At 38.4% G+C, this 23,217-nt stretch overlaps 1 protein-coding gene across 2 annotated transcripts in view; it reads right to left on the minus strand.

Moving 5' to 3' along the window:
* Positions 1-22,991, minus strand: part of CELSR1 (cadherin EGF LAG seven-pass G-type receptor 1) — a 167,798-nt gene extending 144,807 nt beyond the window's left edge. The window contains exon 1 of one of the 2 annotated variants that reach the window (XM_081330722.1): positions 19,140-22,991. In XM_081330722.1, coding sequence (XP_081186848.1) covers positions 19,140-22,794 — 3,655 coding nt within the window. In that variant the 5' untranslated portion in view covers positions 22,795-22,991. The remainder of the gene's footprint in view (positions 1-19,139) is intronic. The other variant, XM_081330723.1, reaches the window with a different exon arrangement.
* Between the last annotated feature and the right edge of the window lie 226 nt (positions 22,992-23,217).

The raw sequence follows: 23,217 nt of genomic DNA on the forward strand, positions 1-23,217 counted from the left end.
TGTTCTCAGAAAGAGTCTTTTTCCACTGATTTGTATCAGATAACCTTATACATTGCTCCTGTTGGAATTTTCTGTCCCTTAGAGCTGCGAAAATCCATCCAAAATGGTCAAAGATCACATTTACAAATGCAGCCCAGTTCTCTGGTTGCCCCAGCAACAAGGGGAGTCCTCTGAAAGACTTGGTCTTTTTGAGTTTCACACTTCTGCCAGCCAGCCTGTTTATGAGTAACTAAGGGGAACAATGATATTCTCTGAATGCTTGTTCAAATTACCACATGCCAGACAAGCTAAGGGGAAAAGAAAAGGAAGCAAAGAATGATGGCTGACAAAAGTATATAGGAATGCAGGCGGTTTACATTATATACAGGCAGAACACCTGCTGCTTACAATAGCTTAAATGTTACGTTAAGATAAATTTATCTGATATCTCACAGGATGATCCTTTCAATAGGATATGAATTATTTCTGAACATTTCTCATCTGAGCAAGACACTAATGGAAACAGCCAGATGCAAGGGTCTCTGGTCACCACACTGCACGAAATTTGTTTGTTTGCTTGTTTGAATTTATAAAGAATCTCACAAATAGTGGCATAAACACTGCAGCATGGAAAGGTTTTTCAAAGCACTAGAGAAAGAGCAAATTGATTGTGACTTTCCATGTAAAGTCATTAAGATCTTTATTCTACTGTCCAAATGTTGAAAATAGTGTTTGATGAGAAAGCTTTCAGTACTATCTGCAGAAAGTCAGCCACGCTTATCAAGTAATTGATTTTTTTCCCTCTTAATAAATAACACTTGAAGTACTAATGTGAGTATACATTCATTTTAAGTTAACATTTGACAAATAAGATTCTCAGCTGTGTTTTAAACACAGAAAGTACAGGATGAACAATGCACTCCCACAAACAAATAGTATCTTCTCCTAATACCAAAATACTAGAGAAAGTGAAACTTAGATCACAACTTTTAAGTGTGCAAAGTTGGTCTGAACTGTAAAACAAAAAAGATCATGATATGCAGGGCAACAGACTCGTTCAGCATTCATCCTCTGAATACAAAGCATTCAGTGGCAGAGTTGGTCAAAATATTTACCATAGATAGATATCTAGTCAAGCAACCATTTAATATTTATTTACTTAATCAATTAATTGATCCTTTAGCACACTACTTAGGGTGATGCATATGAAAAAACAATGATTTTCTTAAAAACCACATAAAATACAAGCATAAAAAGCATAAGCCAAAAACCCAGCAAATAAAGTGCTGAGAAAAAACTGCCTCTAGGGCTCATACCACTCCCAGATGTAAGGCCTGGCAAAAGAACCAAGTATTTAATGCCAGGGCCAGCTGGATCTCTGAGGGAATATTGTCCCTGTTTTGTCTAATGCTATTATGCTATATAAAACAATCGGAGGCATCAAAACCACAAAAATCCACTATTAAGGTCTACCTTCCATGTCAAAAGTCCATTGGAATAAGATTGTTTTAACTGCTCTGTAAAAACCAAGCCACCGCGGTGGCTCAGTGGGTTAGAACGCTGAGCTTGTCGATCAGAAGGTCGGCAGTTTGGCGGGTCAAATCCCGAGTGCCGCGTAACAGAGTGAGCGCCTGTTACTCGTCCCAGCTTCTGCCAACCTAGCAGTTCGAAAGCACGTAAAAATGCAAGTAGAAAAATAGGGACCGCTACGGTGGGAAGGTAACAGCGTTCCGTGTGCCTTTGGCGTCTAGTCATGCCGGCCACATGACCACGGAGACGTCCTCGGACGAGCGCTGGCTCTTCGGCTTTGAAACGGAGATGAGCACCGGCCCCTAGAGTCGGAAACGACTAGCACGCATGTGCGGGGGAACCTTTACCTTTACCTTTAAAAACCAAGCACTATGTTGCTTTATGGCAGTTTTTCAAATTTGGTAATTTTAAGACTTCAACTCCCAGCATTGAAGATCTGGGAGCTGAAGTCCACAGATCTTAAAAGTTGCCATGTCTGAAAAACACTGGCTCAAACTAGCATATGTACAGGCACTGATTCAGTATTCATTTATGATGTAATGATTTGCATGTACTGCTAGGTTGCTAATAATGTTGGTCAGGATGAAATGTGAACAGGAATCTTTGTCTGCCCTGGAATAACAGCCTACATTAGAATTCTAGCTGCCTGCATCACCAAACCTTGTGGCACGCAGGATGTTGGTTTGGAGTGTTATGGGACCTATCTAAGAACTGTTTCATGAAACTGATTGGAGGACAATTCTCGACATCCCAGATTGTGGCCTAAAGATACTCAGTGCTGATAATGTCCATCACAGACACTTTTTAACTGAAAGAAGCTTTTTACATTATACTGGGGAAAGATCCCATAAAAACACAATAAGCTTTAATACAAGGATCAGCATTTTTTTTCCTATAAAGGGCCTCATTCCATCCCTCCTTTATGGGATGTGAGAATAACCTAGGAGACAGGAGGAGGAGCCACAGCCAAGACAGCTGTCATACAAGAAGTATCTCAACCCACAGAAACAATGGGAGCATGGGGAGAATCTCAAAAGGGACACTCTCTATTTCTCTGGAAAATAAAGGCAAAAGAGGAGAGAAGCATGTTCAGACTTGCAAGATTCTGTTACTGAAACTTTATAATAAAGGTAGTTTTATTGCTCATGGTTTGGCTTCTTGTCTGGACTACCTCAGAGGGCTGACACTTTTTCTGCAAGCACAGTTAGTAGGTCTGCAAGCCAAGGAGAGTGGCAGCCAATGGACCAGCCTGCTAGCAAAGAGGCCACTGATAGGCCATTATTCCTGGCCAGAATGCCAAGGCCCTCAGCCCTGGCCTTGGCAGCTCAGCTGATGAAATATGCTACCCTCTCATCAGCTGATTCTTAGATTGAGGGCCAGATTTGACTTTTGGGTTGTAGTCTGCTAATGTTTGCTTTAGTAGTTAAGATGTAGACTAACAACAGAGAAATGTTGGTTCTTGTCTACCATTGGTCATTATCAGATGACCTTGAAGTCAGTTACATTCTCTCAGCCTCACCTATCTTATCTCATTTTTTTGAAGTGAAGAAACAGGAAGAGGGAGCACTATACTGTATATGCCATCATTACCTACTGTCACAAAGTTAGGACCTGAATCTAATAAAAATAGTAGACATTCTCATAGTACGAAAAGCAGTTACAAAGTCTTATGAAACACAATAAAGGAACACAATTAAGAATCCAGTTCTCCATAATGGCATTTCTTCAATGTACATGTACCAAAAAAAAACAACAAAAAAAACCCTCAGTACAATTGTTTCACACATAGTGGGGTAGAAGCAGACACATCCCCAGTTAGGCAGCACTATTACATAAATGATGAAAAATCTCTTCCCAGGAGATTTCCCAAGCTGTGCTTTTCAAGCTTATCATTGCTATTCAAGGCTCTATGCTAGCTTTTAAGAGCTCCCTCTGTAACTCTAGGAAACCAAGCTGCGATCTGAAGCTCAATCCCTCAGAATCAGAGGCTCACAGAACTAAAAAAAGGGGGACTTTCATTGTCATTAAACATTTCTGTTTGAAAAGTGATTAAAATAAGCATTGATACACAAACCATACTCTAGAGATCTATTCTCCTGCAAGTGACAGAAATCTGCATTGGGACAATGAAATGGGCTCTTCAATTTAAAGGGTCCCTTACTTTCAAAAGCCCACAACAAACATGTGCCTTGCAGCTTACTTTTCTTGAGGGATAACTAAGTGTAGGTTTCAGTCACCATGACAACACCTATTTCGCGCGCCAACGCTTTTTCTAGCCCAAGCAATTCTTTCTTGAAAAAGAGCATGTTACAAGATTCTGCCAAAATGGTCTCCAGGCATTTATTAAGAGAAGCGAATCTATGAGATTTCTTATTTGGCAAAATGCAAAACTTTGAATGTAATGTTAATGCTGAGACAATCATGGTTACCTTATAAAAAGTAATGACAGAGTGGATTTTTTTTAAAAAAGTGAAATCTCAGAAAACATGAGCAAAAATTTCCACAAAGGATTATTTTTATCTATAGGAAAAGTTCTCAAATATATGTTACTGTCACTGCCACACTAAAAAAAAAATTCTTAACCATTAACATATATGTACCTGGAAATGGGCTCTACTGATTAAAATGAAATTTGTTTTTGAAGAAGCTGAGATTGCATTAAATACTGACCTGTACAATACACCAGTATTTAATTTTTAGTTATAAAAATATTTTTGAATTAAAATAATTTCTTTAAGTCCAAAATCCTTAGTATCCATGGGATTGGCAACCAGGAAGCAAATGACAATTATACGCATGGGGATATCGCACAAATGCTGTGACTTATGTACTTACATCAGACAAGTTACAGAAGGTAAAATGAAGACCCAGATTGTTGAGGGCAATATGCTGACTTTATAAACTGCTTGGACAGGGCTGTAAAGCACTGTGAAGTGGTATATAAGTCTAAGTGCTATTGCTATTGTTATATTAGTTACTATATATCAATTAGAGAAAGAATTGAATCATGCTAAGTAAACAAGCAAAAATAAAAATGTTGCTCTGAAAATTATTCTTATCCAGTAAGGAACGAAAGGAAGATACTTTTCTGAGACTATGTAATAGCTACACAAAGTTTAGTTTTTATGTGGTGATATTTTTTAAATATGTATACCCCATCTGCTAACTCAGACATGTCAAACACAAGGCCTGGGGGCCGGATCCGGCCCGCAAAGTGGTTTCATGCGGCCCGCGAAGCCATCCTGGAAACAGTGAGAGAGCGGCCCCCACTGCCTTGGCCCTGGCCCAGAGACCCTCCTCCTGCCAGAGATCCTCAGATCTGTCCCACACCTGCCCAGGCCCCCATAGGCACCCTTAATGCGAACAATGTAGAGCTGGCCATGCCCACCCAGTAGCCCATATGCACTCTAGCCACGCCCACCCAGTAGGCCACGCCCACCCAGGCCACACCTACCCGGCCCCCTGAGGGCAACCGCAATGCTGATGCGGCCCTCAATGAAATTAAGTTTGACACCCCTGTGCTAACTAATCAAAAAAGCTAACAATATTCTATAAATAAAATCAAAACTATAAACAATAAATTACAATAAACACTAGTCATATTAAAATTGTAGAAGAAAGCCCTCTCCAACACTTTAGAAAGTAAAGTAAAGGCTTCTCCTGTTGATCTTAACAGATTCTAAGCTATTTATGGCTTTAACAGGTAATGGAAACATTTTCAAGTTGTGTCTAGTAAAGAATAGGCAGCTAATATAGATCTTTAGTACACACACCACATAATCCCCATATGATTAGCAATGATTAGCAACCCAGCTGCCACATTTTGCATTAGCTTAACTTCAGGATACTTTTCATGGATAGATACAGATAGAATATAGTAATCAAATTGGGATATAGCCAAGGATCAAATCCAGATGGATCATGAAGGTGAATTGATCCAGGGCAGGCATAATTGTATAAAAATACTCTTTTGTTATAGCCACCATCTATGAATTCAATGACCAACTGGATTCCTAGGTGGTGGCTCTAACAAAGAATATTTGAGAATACAAAGAGGTTTAGGGAATACTTACATATTGCAAACTTGTTCTTTCCAGGAAAAAATAACCTGTCTAAAATAAGTTGAATTTGAAGTCCTGAATCCCAGTAGTATCTCCATCTTGTCTGGATTCAATTTCAGTTTGTTTTCCCTCATTCTGGACTCTACTGAATTTATACAATATTCAAACAATTGCTTCCTTGGTTCACAAGAAAAACAAATTAGGGTGAAGTGACATCCCATTCCAATATAGTAATGACGTCCAGCAGTTTAATGTGGAAATTCAATAGTATTGGGGACACAACAGATTAGTGCATTAGGTATCCAGAAGCAGTCACCCAAAGCAGTCCCTTTTGGATATGTTCCAACAGAAAGGATGAAATTACTGTAAAACAAAGGATCCAAGACCTTAACTCATCAAGTTATCCAGAAGGATACCATGGCTGATCATGTCAAAAGTCCAGATTTACAAGCTGAAAATGATCCTGAATTATGAAGGAATCACCCAAACAAATGATTCAAAAAGAGTAAGCATATAATTATTAATCTACTTTAAAACTGGTATTCTCTTTAACTATCTTTGTAACTTTGTAGCATAATAAAACAAAACTAAATAATGTTCCCAACAGCAGATCTCAGTTCTGTAATAGAGTAAGCATATGCATTTATAAAGAAGCTTGAGTGTTTTAATGGGATCTTATTCTTGTACATTTAGAATTGCAAATTAAAACAATTACATTAGAATAAACACTATTTTAAAAAAAAACTAACCATCATCTTGCAACAGAACCAAGACTCTCCAACTGATAAAGAGTTGAGAGAAAAAAATATGATCCATTTCTGTTGGAACAATATTCTGCAGAGTATTTAAAACCAAGTCCTATTATTTTAAAGTGAGTTTATGCTCGCCAATAATTCTACTTATGACTTAACTCACATCATATCTCTGCAAAAAATTGAAAACAGAAATGAGTTATGGGTAGCTTTGACTGTTTTAGCATTCTTAGCACTGATAAAATTTTTTAGCTACAAGATACTCTTCAGGAACTAAAGAGAAAAATCAAATTTGAAAAGGGTATTACTGGATTGTGAAGGAGACATACAACCATGATAATATTAGTAAAAAAAGAAGAAGCAAGAATTTGTTTTTTTGACTGAAGTTTTGGAGAGCTCTTGCAATTAGAACATGTAAGATGACAGATTGAGATTTTGAATTGATTCTTTTTAGTAAAGTTTTTCCAGTGAACTGCTTTGGAGATGAAGAAACTTTTACAACAGGGGTGTTTGAGGAATTCTGGAAGCCCACAAAGTCTTAAAAGTTGCCAAGGTTGGACAATCCTGTTTTATAGTGATAGGATTCCCTCTCTGGGCCTTGTTAAATAATATTTTTTCTCATTTTGGCAGGAAAAGCTAAATCGTCTCCCTGTGCACATCTTTAATTATTCATACTACTGTTCTAGAAAGAGTTTGTTGAGATACAGGCCTTCTTACAAGGAATTAATACAGTTTAGTTTAAGACAAACTTTCTTTGAGAATTCCATATAAGATTAGTCATTTGTCAAGTAACAAAACTGGCATTCCTTAAGCAAAGACTCAATCAACCTGAATTGTTATTCCCCCCCCCCACCGAGCACTTTTCACTCCAATCAATAATTATTTCAGAATATGCTATAGGAGTATTTTAACAGTGGCTTAAATACAACATTTAACACAGATTTCTACAATCTGTTTGTGAGAGCATGGTGCAGATGCTTTGATTATTATGGGATGGACGCTTCCTCATTTACAAATGACTGTCATCATAAAACAAAGTATCAGATGGGCCTGCTCAATGAAGCTGTCCAAGGGCGCCAACTATGGGACATCAGCTTTATTGCAAAATACATCTGATAGGCAGGCAGGATAATACCACGGAAACATAGCTTAAAGTTTCACTTCACACCATTCCAATAGTGGCAGAAATTTGGTCTGCAGGGCTTCAAGACTTGGTGGAGGAAAGGACAGGATTTCTCACTCCTAGTTATAATTCCCTCTCAGACTTGACTTCTTCATCTCATATTGTTTTGAAGATCCCAAAATATGTTTCAGTTTCCTTCACACCAGTTGTCTGAACATGTCTGTCTAGATGGCAACAATGCCTGCAAGATATTACTCCTTCAAACTACCTTTTCCAATCATTAGGCATTTTAAAATATTTTGGGAGCTCCATTTTCCCATTACATATACTGGAGAACCTTCCTCTATTGCAAACCATCACAATCCTCCTCATATTGAGCAGCAAGGATACAAATGTTTGGATTTCCTTCATTTCTTTTAACACAGATTCTATTTTAGGGAGTGGATCATCAGTTTAGCTACCCTTATGAAGATTAACACTGTCAGCAACTCCTTAAGCCAAACATGTCCTTCCTTGCACTGTACCTGCATATAGAAATTGAGTATTCTGTAAAAAGATACAATGACTTTAAAGAATTGCCAACAGATGCCTTCATGTACTTAGAAACTAGCTCCTTTTGCATTCAAGTTTATTATTTTATTACTTCAATTTTATGGCCACCCACTTCCTGTGAAACTGCACAATCCTAATGTATCTTTGGGGAAATGAAAAGTAAGAAAAGGAAGAGTTTCCACATCCCAGTGATTTCCTGCTAGTACTTCTGAAGCTGATGTTGTCCAGATTTCAAAACTCGTTATCCCCAGCAGCATAATTAATGAATGGATTATATGAGCTGAAGTGGATATACGTGGACATCGTCAAGTTAAAAGAGGTCATTTACACTAATGCTGAACCAAGCCAATGAATGAAAGTTTTTTCATTTGATTTTATAAGTAGGTATTTAGGACTGAAACCAAGCCCTTTTTTCGTATCACAAAATTCTAATGTGTCAGTGCTTGGAGGCTAATTTAATACAACAAAATCATTAATCAACTAGCCTATATACACTCATTCACATGTATACACATGTACCGTATAAGCACACATACTTTAAGAATAATTTCCTGTAAGTATTATTAATGCATGAGTCAGTTTGTGCCATCGCAGCTTTGATTACTTTTGCCTTTAAAGTCATACTTTTGTAGGCTTTCCAGTCAGACACATTTTTTGTAATCAGAAAGGCAGCCTAAATCTCCACAGCCTGTTGCAACAGAAATAAGTGAACCCCAATCACAAAACATACTAACATACAGTAGATTATTCTGTTATTTACCTATCAGCATGACACACCCATTTCTTTGGAAAATAAAAGAAGGAAGTTTACTCATCAGCTAATATAAATACCACAAGGTGGAATGAGGTATTAACTTAAAACCAGGAATTCACGCTGCACTTGAAAATGTTTGAAAAATAAAAGGCCTTCTTTAAAAGTCTCCTCTAATCTCAGATAGATTTATTATTCTCCCCCTCTCCCCCATCTTTCTTCTTCAATGTGACTATCAGAGCATGACTGCCACTCCTATGTGAGAACTCAAGTACAAAAATCTAAGAGTAAAGTGGGAAGGAGTCCAGCTTTCAAAATCTATAGCATCCTTATCACATTTGTATTGTTTCATCCATATCTTGTTACCACTTGTTGCCTCTTCCCAACTGTGATCTATATGTTCTATTTTAATTTCATTATTTATCTACAAACGTCCTTTCAAAGCTCGATGTCCTCAAGATCCTGGAGATTCTACATAAAACCTTATCTTTATTAAAATAAGTAGTATTAAAACTTCTCCATTTGTCTTTATTTTTAATAATATTTTAAAGTCCGACACAAATACAGAAAGCTTGTTTTCCTCTTGGTGCAATTTGACAATGGGAAGTTTGGAGATGGTAACCACATAACGAAAAAAAAAATCTAATCTGTAAGCTGTTAAAAGAATCAAATGAAATAGGATAAAATTTCAGTTAAGTTTTTAAAAAATGCAACGTAAGCTCCAAAGGATGGAAAAAGATTGCTTTGTTCGTGTCCTTCAATTATTAAGTATCTTGCTTTCCCAAAACGATTGAATTACTCTAGAGTTTTAATGAAGCTTAGAGCTCAGACTATCGTGATCTGCAGTAGGCAAGGCTGACAAAGATTGGTTGTTGAAACAAGGCATCAAAGCAAAGAATAAATGTTCCATATATCCTCAAACTGGGGGCCCTTCTTCCTGGCAGGTAGCTTACCGTAAAAAAATTCATTGCTCTACAGTACTGCAAATTTTAAAAAGCTTTGATCTTTGACCTTGATTAAGTAGCAAACGTAGTTTAGGTTCTCAGTTTGAGAGTGTATCAGCCTTCAATTCCTTCTTGCTGTGCGCTGAAACAAGAACAATAATACTGGAAGCTAGGTAATTGTATTGCAATTTGGATTGCAAAAATCCAAGAAACTCCTAGACCAATGTCTCTCAACCTCAACAGCTTTAAGATACATGCTAGTTAAGGAATTCTGGGAAATGAAGTCCACACATCTTTAAGTTGTTGACAAACACTGTGCTAGACATCAGCAAAGAGTTTTCTGCATCTGTCTGGATTTTTGCAGCTCGGATATCACCAGACTAAGTTTAATAGACAAATGAACCAGTTTGCTACACTCACAGATCTATCAGTGATGCACTTGGCAGACAATTATTTACATTTTATATATTGCCCATCACCTTAACAGCTTTGAGCAGCTTACCAAGGACAGCAAAAATATTACTGTAAAACCTTTCAAACTGTAACAACATATCATGGGACAAATGCTATGATCACAATGTAAAACATATTACTGGGAGATCTTATTAAGCTGATGCACACTTTCATTGCTTGCTAATGACATTTATCCATCTTTGCGTGAGAGGATTGTCACTCAGGAATTAACTGTCACTCAGGAATTAATTATTTTCTGATGTTAATATTTTCCCACTCAATTACAGACTGATATCTTCACGTGATTATAAATAGAATGCAACGTGATCCAATCATACAATTCAGAATTAACTTATTTCATGTTTCTGTTAAAAATCTCACATTTAAGCATAACTCTACAATATTTTTTCTCCAATTTCTCTGAATATCACTATATACTTTATTGATTTACTGTTAAAGTTTGCACAATCTTCTAAAATTCCAGGGAAAGAAACACTGCACGCCTATTATCCATCAGAATAATATAACAGGATATTATTATAATAGAATAATATTATTCACCAAAAAAGCATCTTCCAACATTACAAGTCATATCAATTTATTAAAAAGCTATTACAAATATTTCCAGAAATGTTTATTGTATCATATAATAATTAGGCCTGAGGTAAGATTTTAAAATCAGGCACAACAGGAAATGCTGCCACTTAACTAGCCCTGGAGGCCCTAAGCTGGGACTTTCAAAAGTTATGGTCTCTTCTGACAACACAGAGCAGGAACAATAAGCCAGTCATTTACACCACATCAGAAGAAATGATGCTATCTGTAATGAAAGAATTACCACAACAAACAAAGGCACTGAGGCTAAACCATTTACTGATAGTAAGATAAAATTATTCAAATGCTTTATCTTGCCTCAAGAATTCCACAGTTGATCTAGCAGCCCTGCTTAAACCCTAAAGGTTAGTTTCCTAAAGTTTTAAAAAAAATCTTTCCTCAAAAATCCCTGAATATTTTGCAATATTATAGTAGTACCCAATAGCATCACCCACAATATCAAATTTTTATGCTCGTCTTCATATGCCCAATAAACCTCATATTGCACAAAACCAATCACAACAAGAAAGAATGCATAGGGTTATATCAGACATCACATATACCAATATTTAAAAAGTGTGCGTATGGGGGGGATTATACAGGACATTTTGTCACTGACTTCAACATTTCTATAATTCCTAAAGAAATAATAAAGGCCCACTGAAAAATAGATTTCAGTCTACAGTCCCAATATCTAACGAGGCAAGCTGCTTCACTAAATATAAAATAAAAATAAGCTGCCTCATCATTAAATTTAATAATTGAACAAATGGTAAAGCTTTCTAGTCAGACACAAGACACAGGGATTAGCAGTAGAAAAAGACCCTCTTTTTCACTCTGTAACAAACCTTGAATAAAGCTATTCGATTTTTTCTTTCAAATAATTGTTTATTTTATTGCTATAAATAGTAAATTAGGCAGAAAGCAAGTTCTGATGAGTCCCTGAATAATAACCATTATGGAGTGTGGCTTCAAGTGTTTTCTGTGACCAATACTAATGCAGTTATTGACAACTATTCAAATTCATTAATAAGGATCATTGTGAGATAGACATTTAACACTTTAGCATCTCACAGTGACTTTAGTCAGGTTGTATAACTCGCTCTCAAAGTTTAAATTAGGATAAAAAGGTAGATGGTCTTTTGTTTGCAGAGTAACAGAGCTCAGAAGGTAAGTGAAACAATTTTGCTTTAACAGAGGAGGATAACTATACTGCAAAGAACCTGATGCTTTAGAAATTTCCAATAAAAGCTCAGGTGATAATACAATTATTAAAATAATGAGGAAATGATATCCACTCATGAGAAAAGATAAGTTAATAGGAAAAAAACATCTGGATCACCTTACTATCAATACATATTTTATTCCACGCATGCACACACACACAAAATACTTGGCTATTAATGTATATTCCATATGCATTAAACGTTTTAATACTAATGGTTACTCCCATTGATTTTTTCCCCTTTTTTTCTCTAAATTAAAAATTTATACCAGTTAAAAGATTAAATGGCATCAATGTATGTATGTATGTATGTATGTATACCTATGTTGATGCCATTTAATCTTTTAACTGGTACAAATTTTTTTTAATTTAATGTAAGTATACATACATAGATCCATGCAAACACATATTTATCAGATAACGTTTATAAATCTATCATTCAGTTTTCTTTTATCTTCTCAGGTTGGCAGGAACCTTTCATGTTGCAGCCATATATCTTAATGCTGATATAAGCCTTCCTTTTCATTGGAACTGAAAGTGATTTTATTTATGCAGAACAGATTTTAAATGAAGTGAAAAGTCAACACCACACCTATTCACACATTTCTTCCAGTGTCAAGATTTATTTCATTCATTTCCTCCCTTTATCAAGACAGCTAGATAACAGTTATGGGACTCTACTTACATAGCAGTTTTCATAGAACACCAAAACTATCCACTTGGTCAGCTGTTATTCACTGATAGATCCACCTAAGTCTACTGCTGAAGTATTCTGGACAGTTTCTCAACTGCTCTCTGCAGTTTCAAAACTATACCAAGGGGATCTATCAGGCTTTCCCAAACAGTGCTGAAAACAATTTGGCTCCCCATCACATGCTTTGTAGATGATAAGACTTGTATGTTTATAATTACATATGTCAGCAGTGAGAGAGACCTCACTTTCCATGTCACTGCTATTTAGTGCTTGCCTTTTTAAGTGACCAAGTACATCATTATAATTTTACCACGTTAACAAGATTAGTTACACACATTCACTGTCCTTGAATAGGCTACTCTCAGAGCAACCGAATTAATAAAACGTGAACAAGCAAATGCTTTGAAAATAAATGTTGAGATCTACTTGATTAATTTTTTAGTTTAATTGAAAATGCTGGTTTAATTTGAATATAGTTCAACATGAAAAGTTTTTCTTTCTCAAATAAATTGGCAGAAAAAGGAGTGGAAGCCATGATATTTTGAATATTGCATAAATTTACTTGGCAGGTTCCTCCCCTCCTTTATATTGTGCATATAAATGTCAGAATATGCATAGTCTTACAGGAATCATTGGCTTCTCTTCTATGTGGATAAATAGTAACTGCCTGTTAAAACCTTTACTGCTGCTATCAGCACTTTTATCCAGCAGTCCTGAACATACGTACAGATCATGGAGTTCTCAAAATGTAAAGATATATAGCCACGGCACAAATTAACACCTGTATATGTATAGAACTAAGCTCCAATAGTTTTAATGGTGGAATTGAAAAGTTGGAAAAGAATCACAGGAAAAAATGTACAATTCTATTGCACATGAATTGGATTATTTTCAGTAGGACTTCAACACATGGATACTTGAACAGATACTATACAATGCAATCAAATCAGCAACATTGAAACACACACTCTCTCTCAAACACACAGCCAATTTATCAGTATCATACAAGTAACTCCAGAAAAGGCGTTCATTTATCAATATCTTTTCTAGCCAATATGAAAAGGTATACCATAACATCTTACATGACACAGGAATATCTAAACATTCCACTAATCTAAAATCGCTTTGCCTTGCCTCGCCTCTACTGAATTAAATCCTCAGCAATGTCCTCAATAAATAACAGTTAATAATATTGGTTTTGCGAATCAGATTACTCCCCCAGAATACATCTAAATATAGTTTTCATAACCAAGGGAACCTAATGAAACATCATGTTTAAAAAGGCAACATTTCTAGACAAGAACAAGGAGACACAACAGCACACATTTTATCCACAGTAAGAACATTATGAATTCTAAGGATTTTGAATGGAATTCAAGTTTCTTTTGTTCATAAAGCACAATTTCCTTTTCTCGCTATTAGGAACATACACTCGATACTTAAGAATTCTCCATAGTGGAATTCAATTTAGTAGAATTCATTTAAGAAGAAAATCTTTTCTTATACAGGCAATAGTGGTTTCCTAGAATTCTCATGAATCCAAGATCACAGAATCGCTGCTGTAGGCCAAGTCACTCTGTAATTCAAATTATCCTTAAACTAACACATTACAGACACTGAACCCCATCACATTTCAGAATTCATTAAATATGTATTTCTTACTATATTTAGTACTGTATATGGCAGATGATAAATGAGTGCTTCTTTCTGTATGGAGGACAATGTTATCGAACAATCATATTAAAACAAATGATTCATAATCAGAATAAATTATATCCTTTTTCAATAGAAAATGACAATCAGATAATTGTCTGACCTAAAGGGATATCAAGATAGCAACATTTTACATTAATGGAATTTAATTCCCTAGCGACGGAGACGAGGCTACCAAGACAGTTCATGTCTAAGCAGCTCTTTCTTTCCTGTGCGAAAAGGTAACAGCCAAATATTGAAATAAGCCTTTGCAAAAGTAGGTAGAAAGTTCAGTAAAGAACAGCTTACTCTGCATAATTCTAACAAAAGTCAGCACCTCTATGAGACAGCACCTGCAATTGTAAGATCTTAAATAAAGCAAGACCTCAGTTATAAAGAAAAAAATCAGTACAATTATATATACATATGGGAGATATCCACATGTGTATGAACAGGGCTAATAGGAAAGCATCAAGTCTTATCTCAGTCCATATTAATCCATTTTTGAAAAGTTTATATACTTAACTAAGTTGTTTCACATTACAATGGTATTCAGAGAGCAATTCACTAAGTATTCAAATTCAACCACCACTAATTTGCATAGAAACCAGGCTTTTAAAGTATAGATTGGATGCAAAATTGCTTCCAGAAAACCTGTTCTAGTAGAAAAGACACCCAGTTCTGAAGCCACTGTAAAATAGGACTTTGAATATCTTCTTTGGATTGACTGATGTCTAAATTTGTATCTGACATAAGTTCCCATGTATGCAAACACAATACAGCTCTTACATTTATCTTTGTGTTATATTATTTTATGGATGATGTTGAAATATCTGTTTAATCAATTTCCAGTCATATTCATAAAGTTCAGTTTGGGTTTTCTACAGTAGCATAAACTGTTTCTGCTGCAAATAGTAGACATCATACTTTTCCCCATGCATTACTCTAATTAAAAAGAGATTATCTGTCAAATAAAGTAGATACGTAACACTTTCTTTATCACTTATAATACCACTTTCAAAATTCTACTACAGATCATGCCACCCCAGGATCAGGGCTTGATCCAGCCGCTGTTAATAGTAATAGTACTTAAACTTATATACTGCTTCACAATGCTTTACAGCCCTCTCTAAGCGGTTTACAGAGTCAGCATATTGCCCCCAACAATCTGGGTCCTCATATTACCGACCTCGGAAGGATGGAAGGCTGAGTCAACCTTGAGCTGGTCAGAATTGAACTTCTGGAGTGAGCAGTGAGTTAGCCTGCAATACTGCATTCTAACCATTGTACCACCATGGCTCTTAAAATTAAGAAGTAAAAACCAACTAGAGTTAAAATTGCACAGAAGCAATAAAATCAATATACACTGTAATATATTTACAGTAAAAAATAATGCTTATACCACTATAAATTTCCAAATGTATACAAAATAGCCCTGTGTATAACTTTGCTGATAAGATTTAAAAGAAAACAATCACACTCAGTGACCCATTACTTGATAAAGGTACAGAGTTCCTACCTTGTTTTCTATAGTTTACCTTATTTTTTTTAAATAAGAAGGAAGGAAGGAAGGAAGGAAGGAAGGAAGGAAGGAAGGAAGGAAGGAAGGAAGGAAGGAAGGAAGGAGAATTCTATGCAATTAATATCACCTTTCAGAATCATCTTTTTTCAAAAATGTCTGCTTTGCATAGCTGTACAGACAGTAGAATGTTAGTGGTACTTTCTAGAAAACTGTTGTTCCCTAATTAGTCACTATGGTAGCTTTTACCAAACTTTTGAATTAGCCCAGCAGCTAAAAAAGTATCATTTCTGAAGATACTGGACCAAAATGACAGGGTAATAAGATTTTTCTGGCATTAGGAAGAGGACTGACGCTCCATGTTCTATATATGTTGCTATGTTCATTTTGATATAGGCACATTAGTATCTGAAGCAAGTAATTATGTATTGCATTTTGTTCCTTCAAACAAGGCAGTTATTATCATATTTGAAAGAGCTTTAATTTCGGTCTGAATGAAGGGTTGTTTAGATTCACAGCTTAGTTCCCCAGAGAAGTCCTACCTATACAGTAGAAACAACATACTTGAAGCCAATTATTTTTAAGCACGTATGTTAAACAATAAACACACCACAATTGTATTTGAAACATTAATATGTTAAATTCATTTTTCAAAAAAATATTAAATATATCCAACCTGTTTACACCTATCCACTGGAATCTCTAGAATTATTATAGTGAAAATCCAAACTTAAATTCTCTTTTCCTTCTGTGTTGAACTTTATCAACCCATGTAGTACATTTTGAGGTTTGTTTTATGACATGACTTTTATCTTTCAACATTAGATATTATTATACTGTTATCAGTTGATTCAGCTTGATTATGACTATAGGCATAATCCAAAAACAAGTCACTACCAGCTAAGATAATCAAGTCAATTCAAATATTATCTCTGGAAATCTCTACCTAACACAGAAGTAATGAGTACATTAATTACAATTAATTACTGGTAAAGGTCTGAATGAAATCATAATCATTTATCAAGTATACTTAGTGTATTGTCTTGACAGATGTTGATTTTTCCCCCCATATTGCATATGGAATATTTTTTCTTTTGTTTAAATTGTAAAGCGCCCAGAGTAATTTTAAGTGGCATCTAAATCTAATGAAATAAAGAAAGAATAAGTTGAATAAAGTAATAATAGATTTTAACAGTGAGTATTATTATTTATGGTAGGCCTAACAGTGAGCGTTAGCACTAGTTGTGTCAACATGATAGAACACACTACTGTTGCACTGACTTGACTTCTCTTCTTGGCACTACATTCTAATTAAGTGCTGACAGAATCAGACTAATTTGAGTAACATTTCAGCACAAAGGGGGCAAGGAAAAACATCTTCCAAATTTAATACACACGCTGAAGCCATTTCACACAAAAGCAAAAAGACTATTGGGAGTGAAAAGCATCCCTAACAAGATACAGTTCACAGTGAGGCTTAAGAGGTCAACAAGAGCTGCAGCTGGTTGGGAGGCTTGCAAAAAAAACAGAAGAATGAAACTGCAAAAGGCTAGACCTGGCCACACTGATGCTATAATTATAAAGATCAATGGGACAGTTTGAATGACAGTCCTAATGCAAGAGCAGATTATTCCCTACAAAATGCTTTACGTGTTTTCAGATGTAAATCTATACTATTTGAATATTTTAAAGCCATTTCAACATAGGATGATTAGCAATCACCAGTAGAATTTATTAGTTTATGTTAGAAAACAAAACCTGGATACATATGAATTGTCTTGCTCAATAAGATCCAATGTAAATTTTGTTTAAAACAAGCTACCTGATGTGCAACTAATTCTTGCAGGCAGCAACTAGACATGTACTATAATTAATGAGATTGTTTCTACAATTCTTAATTTCTTAATATTTTTTCAAAGTTGCTTACAAAATAATACAGTAATGAAATAGCATTCAAATAGCATTCAAATAGCATTAAAGCCGTTTAGTCAGACTCAACACAATCTCTCTAACTCTTTAAACTCTTCAGAGTCGAATACAATGGATGGAGCCAGTCTTGCCTATGAAAATTCATGCCAAAATAAATATATTAGAAGATAAAATCCAGCCTAAATTCCTTTAATTTCAGGGGAGGGATTGTAAAACTGCTTTTACATGCATAACTTTTGTCCATAAAAATTACATCCCCCAGAATATTACCTCTTAGAGCCAAAATATGCCCTGCATATTTTTGGAGCACCATATTAATGGGTACGTGGAAATCTTTCTCCCCCCCCCCCTACTTTACAGATGGTGATACAATGTTCTTCCTACACCAACAACAATATCAAACTAATCCTTGTTAACACTGTAAATGCACTCAGATTTATCTTGGCTAGGCAAAATCTATTATGTTAATCATCAAACAGGATGCTATGGAATTTGCCCTCCTACTAAAATGTGTCTGGAAAAAAATGACAATGGATATACAAAAGACAGGAATTCTGCCAAGTCTTCTGCTGCTGGTTTGTTTTAGGGTTATTAATACTATTGTTGCCATCTTCTGCATTTACATTAATGAAGTTTGGGCTTAAAATGCTAAGCATGTAAAATAATTATATAAATATTCTAGATGGATATATTATACATCATTGTGGTCTCACAAGAAAGGTATTTAATGAGCATTTGCTCCTACAGACATATTCATTATAATTATAAGGAATCATCCAACATAGGCAGTTAGTACTCATCTGAATGAAGACAAATTTCCTAATACTACTACTAGTGCAACTACACTTGGGATTAAGCTCTGAAGGTATGGGAACCGAAACTACAGCTGACTTCGAAGGATCCTGCTTATTATTGACTTATTATTAGCTTATTTTTAATATATGTTCAACATTTGAATAATTTAAACATAGGCAACAGCTCACCAGCAGAAATACATAGCATCGTTATACCTTGATTTAGCTTATATTATCCAAGTTTCTGTGGATCACAATATGACTGGCTAAATCTTCCTAAAGAGTTAGTATCAAAACAAAGCAAGATTTTGTTCAACAAATGTGAAGTTTTTCTTGTCTGCTTTTAGCTTTCTTACCAAATTACATCAGTAAAGAACCTCAGCAACCTTAAGACCCATGAACTAACTCCCAGAATTGCCCAGCCAGCACTGAAAATTAAAAATCAAAATGCATAAAGTTCCCATTTGCCTATGTTGTCAGTCCAATAAATAAATGGAGTGCAATTACCATTATCTGACATCACAAACTCCAAAAGATATACACTCACCAGAAACTGACACTTTCATTATGGCTTCAAGGGGTCTGTTGTTGTCCAAATCTCGGCTGAGTTTGAGTTCTCCAGTAACAGAATCCAAAACCAACAGGTTTAATTCATTGCCCTGGATAAAGGTATAGTCAAGTTGGTCAGATATATCGGGATCATGGGCAGGGATCTTGCCAATCACTCCAGAAGGAAAGCTATTAGATTTGTTGGTGACATAATTGTTAAACAGAATCTGAAAGTCATGCAACACAGGAGGGTTGTCATTTTGATCTAGGAGGCGTATGTGGACAGTAGCTCGGCTTACAAGTGGGGCTGAGGTGGCTTGTACCACAATTACATACTCTGTCTGGCTCTCATAATCCAGATCCATCAGGGCTGTAAGGTCACCATTAAGAAGGTCAAGCTGGAAGACCTCAGGAATATTCCCCTCTACTATCTGATACATGATCTGTGCATTGGTTCCTTCATCAGGATCAACTGCACTAATCCTGGCCACAATTGAACCAACAGGACTGTTCTCTTCAATAAAGATGTCAAATTCATCTTGTTCAAAAACAGGGGGATTATCATTGATATCCAATACAGTAACCTGGATGTCAACAGATGCCTTGAGAGGTGGGCTACCCCTATCCACAGCAAAAGCACGCAAGCTGTAGACAGCCACGTTTTCACGATCCAGCTTGCGCAATGTCCGTATCACCCCTGATGTGGCTTCAATGTAAAAATCTCCATCGCCATCATCCCCGCCCTGGAAAGTATAAACAAGGCGGCCATTGGGACCTGAGTCACGGTCTACAGCGGACACCTGCAAAACACTGTGGGACAAGGGTACATCTTCAAAAACAGAGCCCAGATACCGATCTCGAAGAAAACGAGGAGCATTGTCATTGGCATCTAGAATGAGGATCTCCACATAGGTGGTATCGGATTTCTGGGGGATCCCATTGTCCTGGGCGGTGATGGCTAATGTGTAAGAAGCTTGGTCCTCATAGTCTAATTCCATCAAGGTAGTGATTGTTCCTGTGTCAGGATCAATGCGGAACTGAGGGATGTTGTCTTCCAAGATGTAAGTAATTCTTGCGTTCTCTCCAGTATCTTCATCAGTGGCGCTGATTGTTACAATGGATGTTCCAATGGGCTTGTCCTCACTGACACTCACGGTATAGTGTGAACTTTGGAAAACTGGTCGGTGTGTATTGGCATCTGTGACATTGATGAAGACTTGCACTGTGTCAAACAGAGTTCCATCTGAAGCAGTGACAGTCAATACATACTGCCTTTCCTGCTTATAATCAAGGGGCAAGGCCAGAGTAATCAGACCACCACCACTCTGACTAGTAATGGCAAAGCGATTCCTTGTGTTGCCACTCATGATCTGGTAGGTTACTACACTGTTGACATCTTTGTCCATTGCAGTCAGGGTCAAGACGCTGCTGCCTACTGCTGCATCCTCATTCAGCCTGAGCTGATACACTTTTTCAGTGAAAGTAGGACTGTTGTCATTGACATCGAGGACAGTGATAGATACGCTGGCAGAGGAAGACATGACAGGCACTCCCTGATCTCTGGCCTCCACCCCAAAATGGTAATTCTCGATAGTCTCTCGGTCAAGCTCAGTTGACACTGTAATCCAACCTGTGCTATTGTTGATCTGGAATGGAAACACAGTACTCCCATCTGTGGATGCCAATGCAGGAAGATGGGGGAGCTCAAAGAGTTTGTATTCCAGACGAGCGTTGTCCCCAGCGTCAGCATCTACTGCCTGGATGTGTAACACTGAATATCCTATGGGGACATTTTCTAGCACTGTGGCTTGAAAGGGGGTGCTCACAAAAATAGGGGCATTGTCATTGACATCTAACACTTGGATGGACACCATCCCGCTTGAATTGATCTGTGGAGGCCTTCCTCCATCCTGTGCCTTGATCCTGAGGGTGTACTCTCGAATGGTCTCATAGTCCAGGGGATTGATCAAGTCAATAGAGCCAGAGAAAGAATGGATATAAAACTGGCCTTTCAAGTTGCCACTGACAATGCTATAATGGACCTGGGCATTGTTGCCACGGTCTCGGTCAGTGGCTTTTACCTGTAATACCTGGCTGTTGATTGGAGTATTCTCTGCTATTTGAACCAAGTAGCGTTTCTCACTGAATTGTGGGGAGTTGTCATTCTCATCTTCCACGGTGATATGTACTGTAACTGTGGCACTTCGTGGACCAGGGTCTTTCCCCTGGTCGTTGGCTTCGACCACAAGATGGTACTCTGAGACTTCCTCTCTATCCACAGTGGCAGAAGTTCTCACAACACCAGAATATGGATCAATCTGAAAAATTCCTTCTGCAGAGCCTGGTTCTAGCATACGATACAGCAAATTAGCATTGTCTGGAGCATCCTCATCTGTGGCACGAATTGTTAGCACCTCATAACCTACCTCCAGGTTCTCTCTAATGTTCTCTCGATACTCTGGCTGTTCAAACACGGGATCATGATCATTGGTGTCACTTACAGTCACAGTCAGGAAGGTGACTGCCGAGCGATGCCGTGGAGACCCATGATCCGTTGCAGTTACCTGAAGCACGTGGGTATCTTTTGTCTCTCGATCCAGCTGATGGGTGGTAACTATTGCTCCGGTCTTAGAATCAACAGAGAAATAATCATTGGATCTTTTGTCAAAAAAGGCCTCCATGGAATAGGTTAAGCGGCCTGCCTCCCCTTCATCTGGGTCATGGGCTTCCAGGGTGATGACCGCCGTACCTGCAGGCTGGTTCTCGGCAATTGAAACTTGGTAATTGGGCAATTTGAACTGAGGTGGGCTATTCACACTCCTCATCCTCCGAGGTCCTCGAGGCCCAGAATCCCAACTGATACCACTCTGGTTCTCCAATTGTGGGGAGGCCTCTTGCCTGCTTCTATTCACCTCTAGTTTATCCCCAAATGGCTCTTTCACTCCCCAGTGCCTAGGCCTCCCCAGCTCTATCAGAACGCTCTGTCGGGTCCTCTTCAAGTGACAAAGGAGCTGCAGGGGGCCGCTCCCTTGGGGAAGATGGGAATCTAGTGCTTTCTCCCCAACGTGCCCCAAAGGTTGACCGTTGGGGCAGATGCACCGTGGGAAGCTTGTCAGGGTCATGAGAGCCCAGAGCAGGGATCCCGCCTTTCTCTCCCCCGCTTTGGGAAGCACCTGCTGCCTAGAAGAGGGAGGGGAGAAGCACAGCAGGGAAGCCAAACGCGGCCCGAGGGGAAGAGCTGGGAAAACGGCCAGGCGAGGAGGCAGGGTGGCAACGTGGGGGGATCGGCCAGGGGAGCCCCAGCCGTGCAGGTAAACAGGCAGGCGGAGCGAGAGCAGGACGCCGCCGGCCGGAGAAGCCAGGAGCAAATGGAGGGGCAGCGGATTTCTTCTCAAGCCCGCGCACTCCACCGGCGCCGCCGTCGTCCGCAGCAATCCCCCGCTCGTCGCTTCGACGGCGTCTCTCAACTGACGGGCCGTCCGAGTCTCGTCGAGAGCGGAGAGCCACTCCGGCCCCAGCGACAGGTCCAAGAGCAAGCGGCCCGGGTTGCCGTCGCCGCCGTCCCCGCAAAGGAGATGCAGCTCCCAGCCCGCCGTCGCGAGCGCCAGCAGCCAGATCCACGACAGCCAGGCGGCCCCCGGCAAACGGCGCATCTCCGAGGCTCGGGAAGCAGGGAGGACGGCCGAAGGGCTACAAAATCCATCCACCCCCCTGAGCTGCTCATCCGGCCTCGTCCATCAGCAGCCGGGGCTAAGCCTGGAAAAAAGCGGGGTGGGTGGGTGGGAGAAGGCTCCCCCTCCGGCGCGGGGGAGACGGAACTTCTCGCCCACCTGAAAAAGTTGGCGGCAGATGCTTGCTTGCTTGCCTCGAGGTTCGTCGCAACGGCGCTCAAAATGGCTCCTCGCCACTCAACCGGGAGCCCACCCACCCACCCACCTTGCCCCAGAAATCCCGCCGCCTGGTCCTTGTCGAGGCTCAGCCCGGACGGCAACTTCGCCACTTAAAAGAGCTGCGAAACGGCGCGGCTTCCTTGGCTCCTGGCGGATCTGCTCCGGCTCTGAAGTCAGACGCCCCGA

Source organism: Vipera berus, assembly GCF_964194415.1.
Source record: "Vipera berus genome assembly, chromosome: 6".
Taxonomy (NCBI): Eukaryota; Metazoa; Chordata; class Lepidosauria; order Squamata; family Viperidae; genus Vipera; species Vipera berus.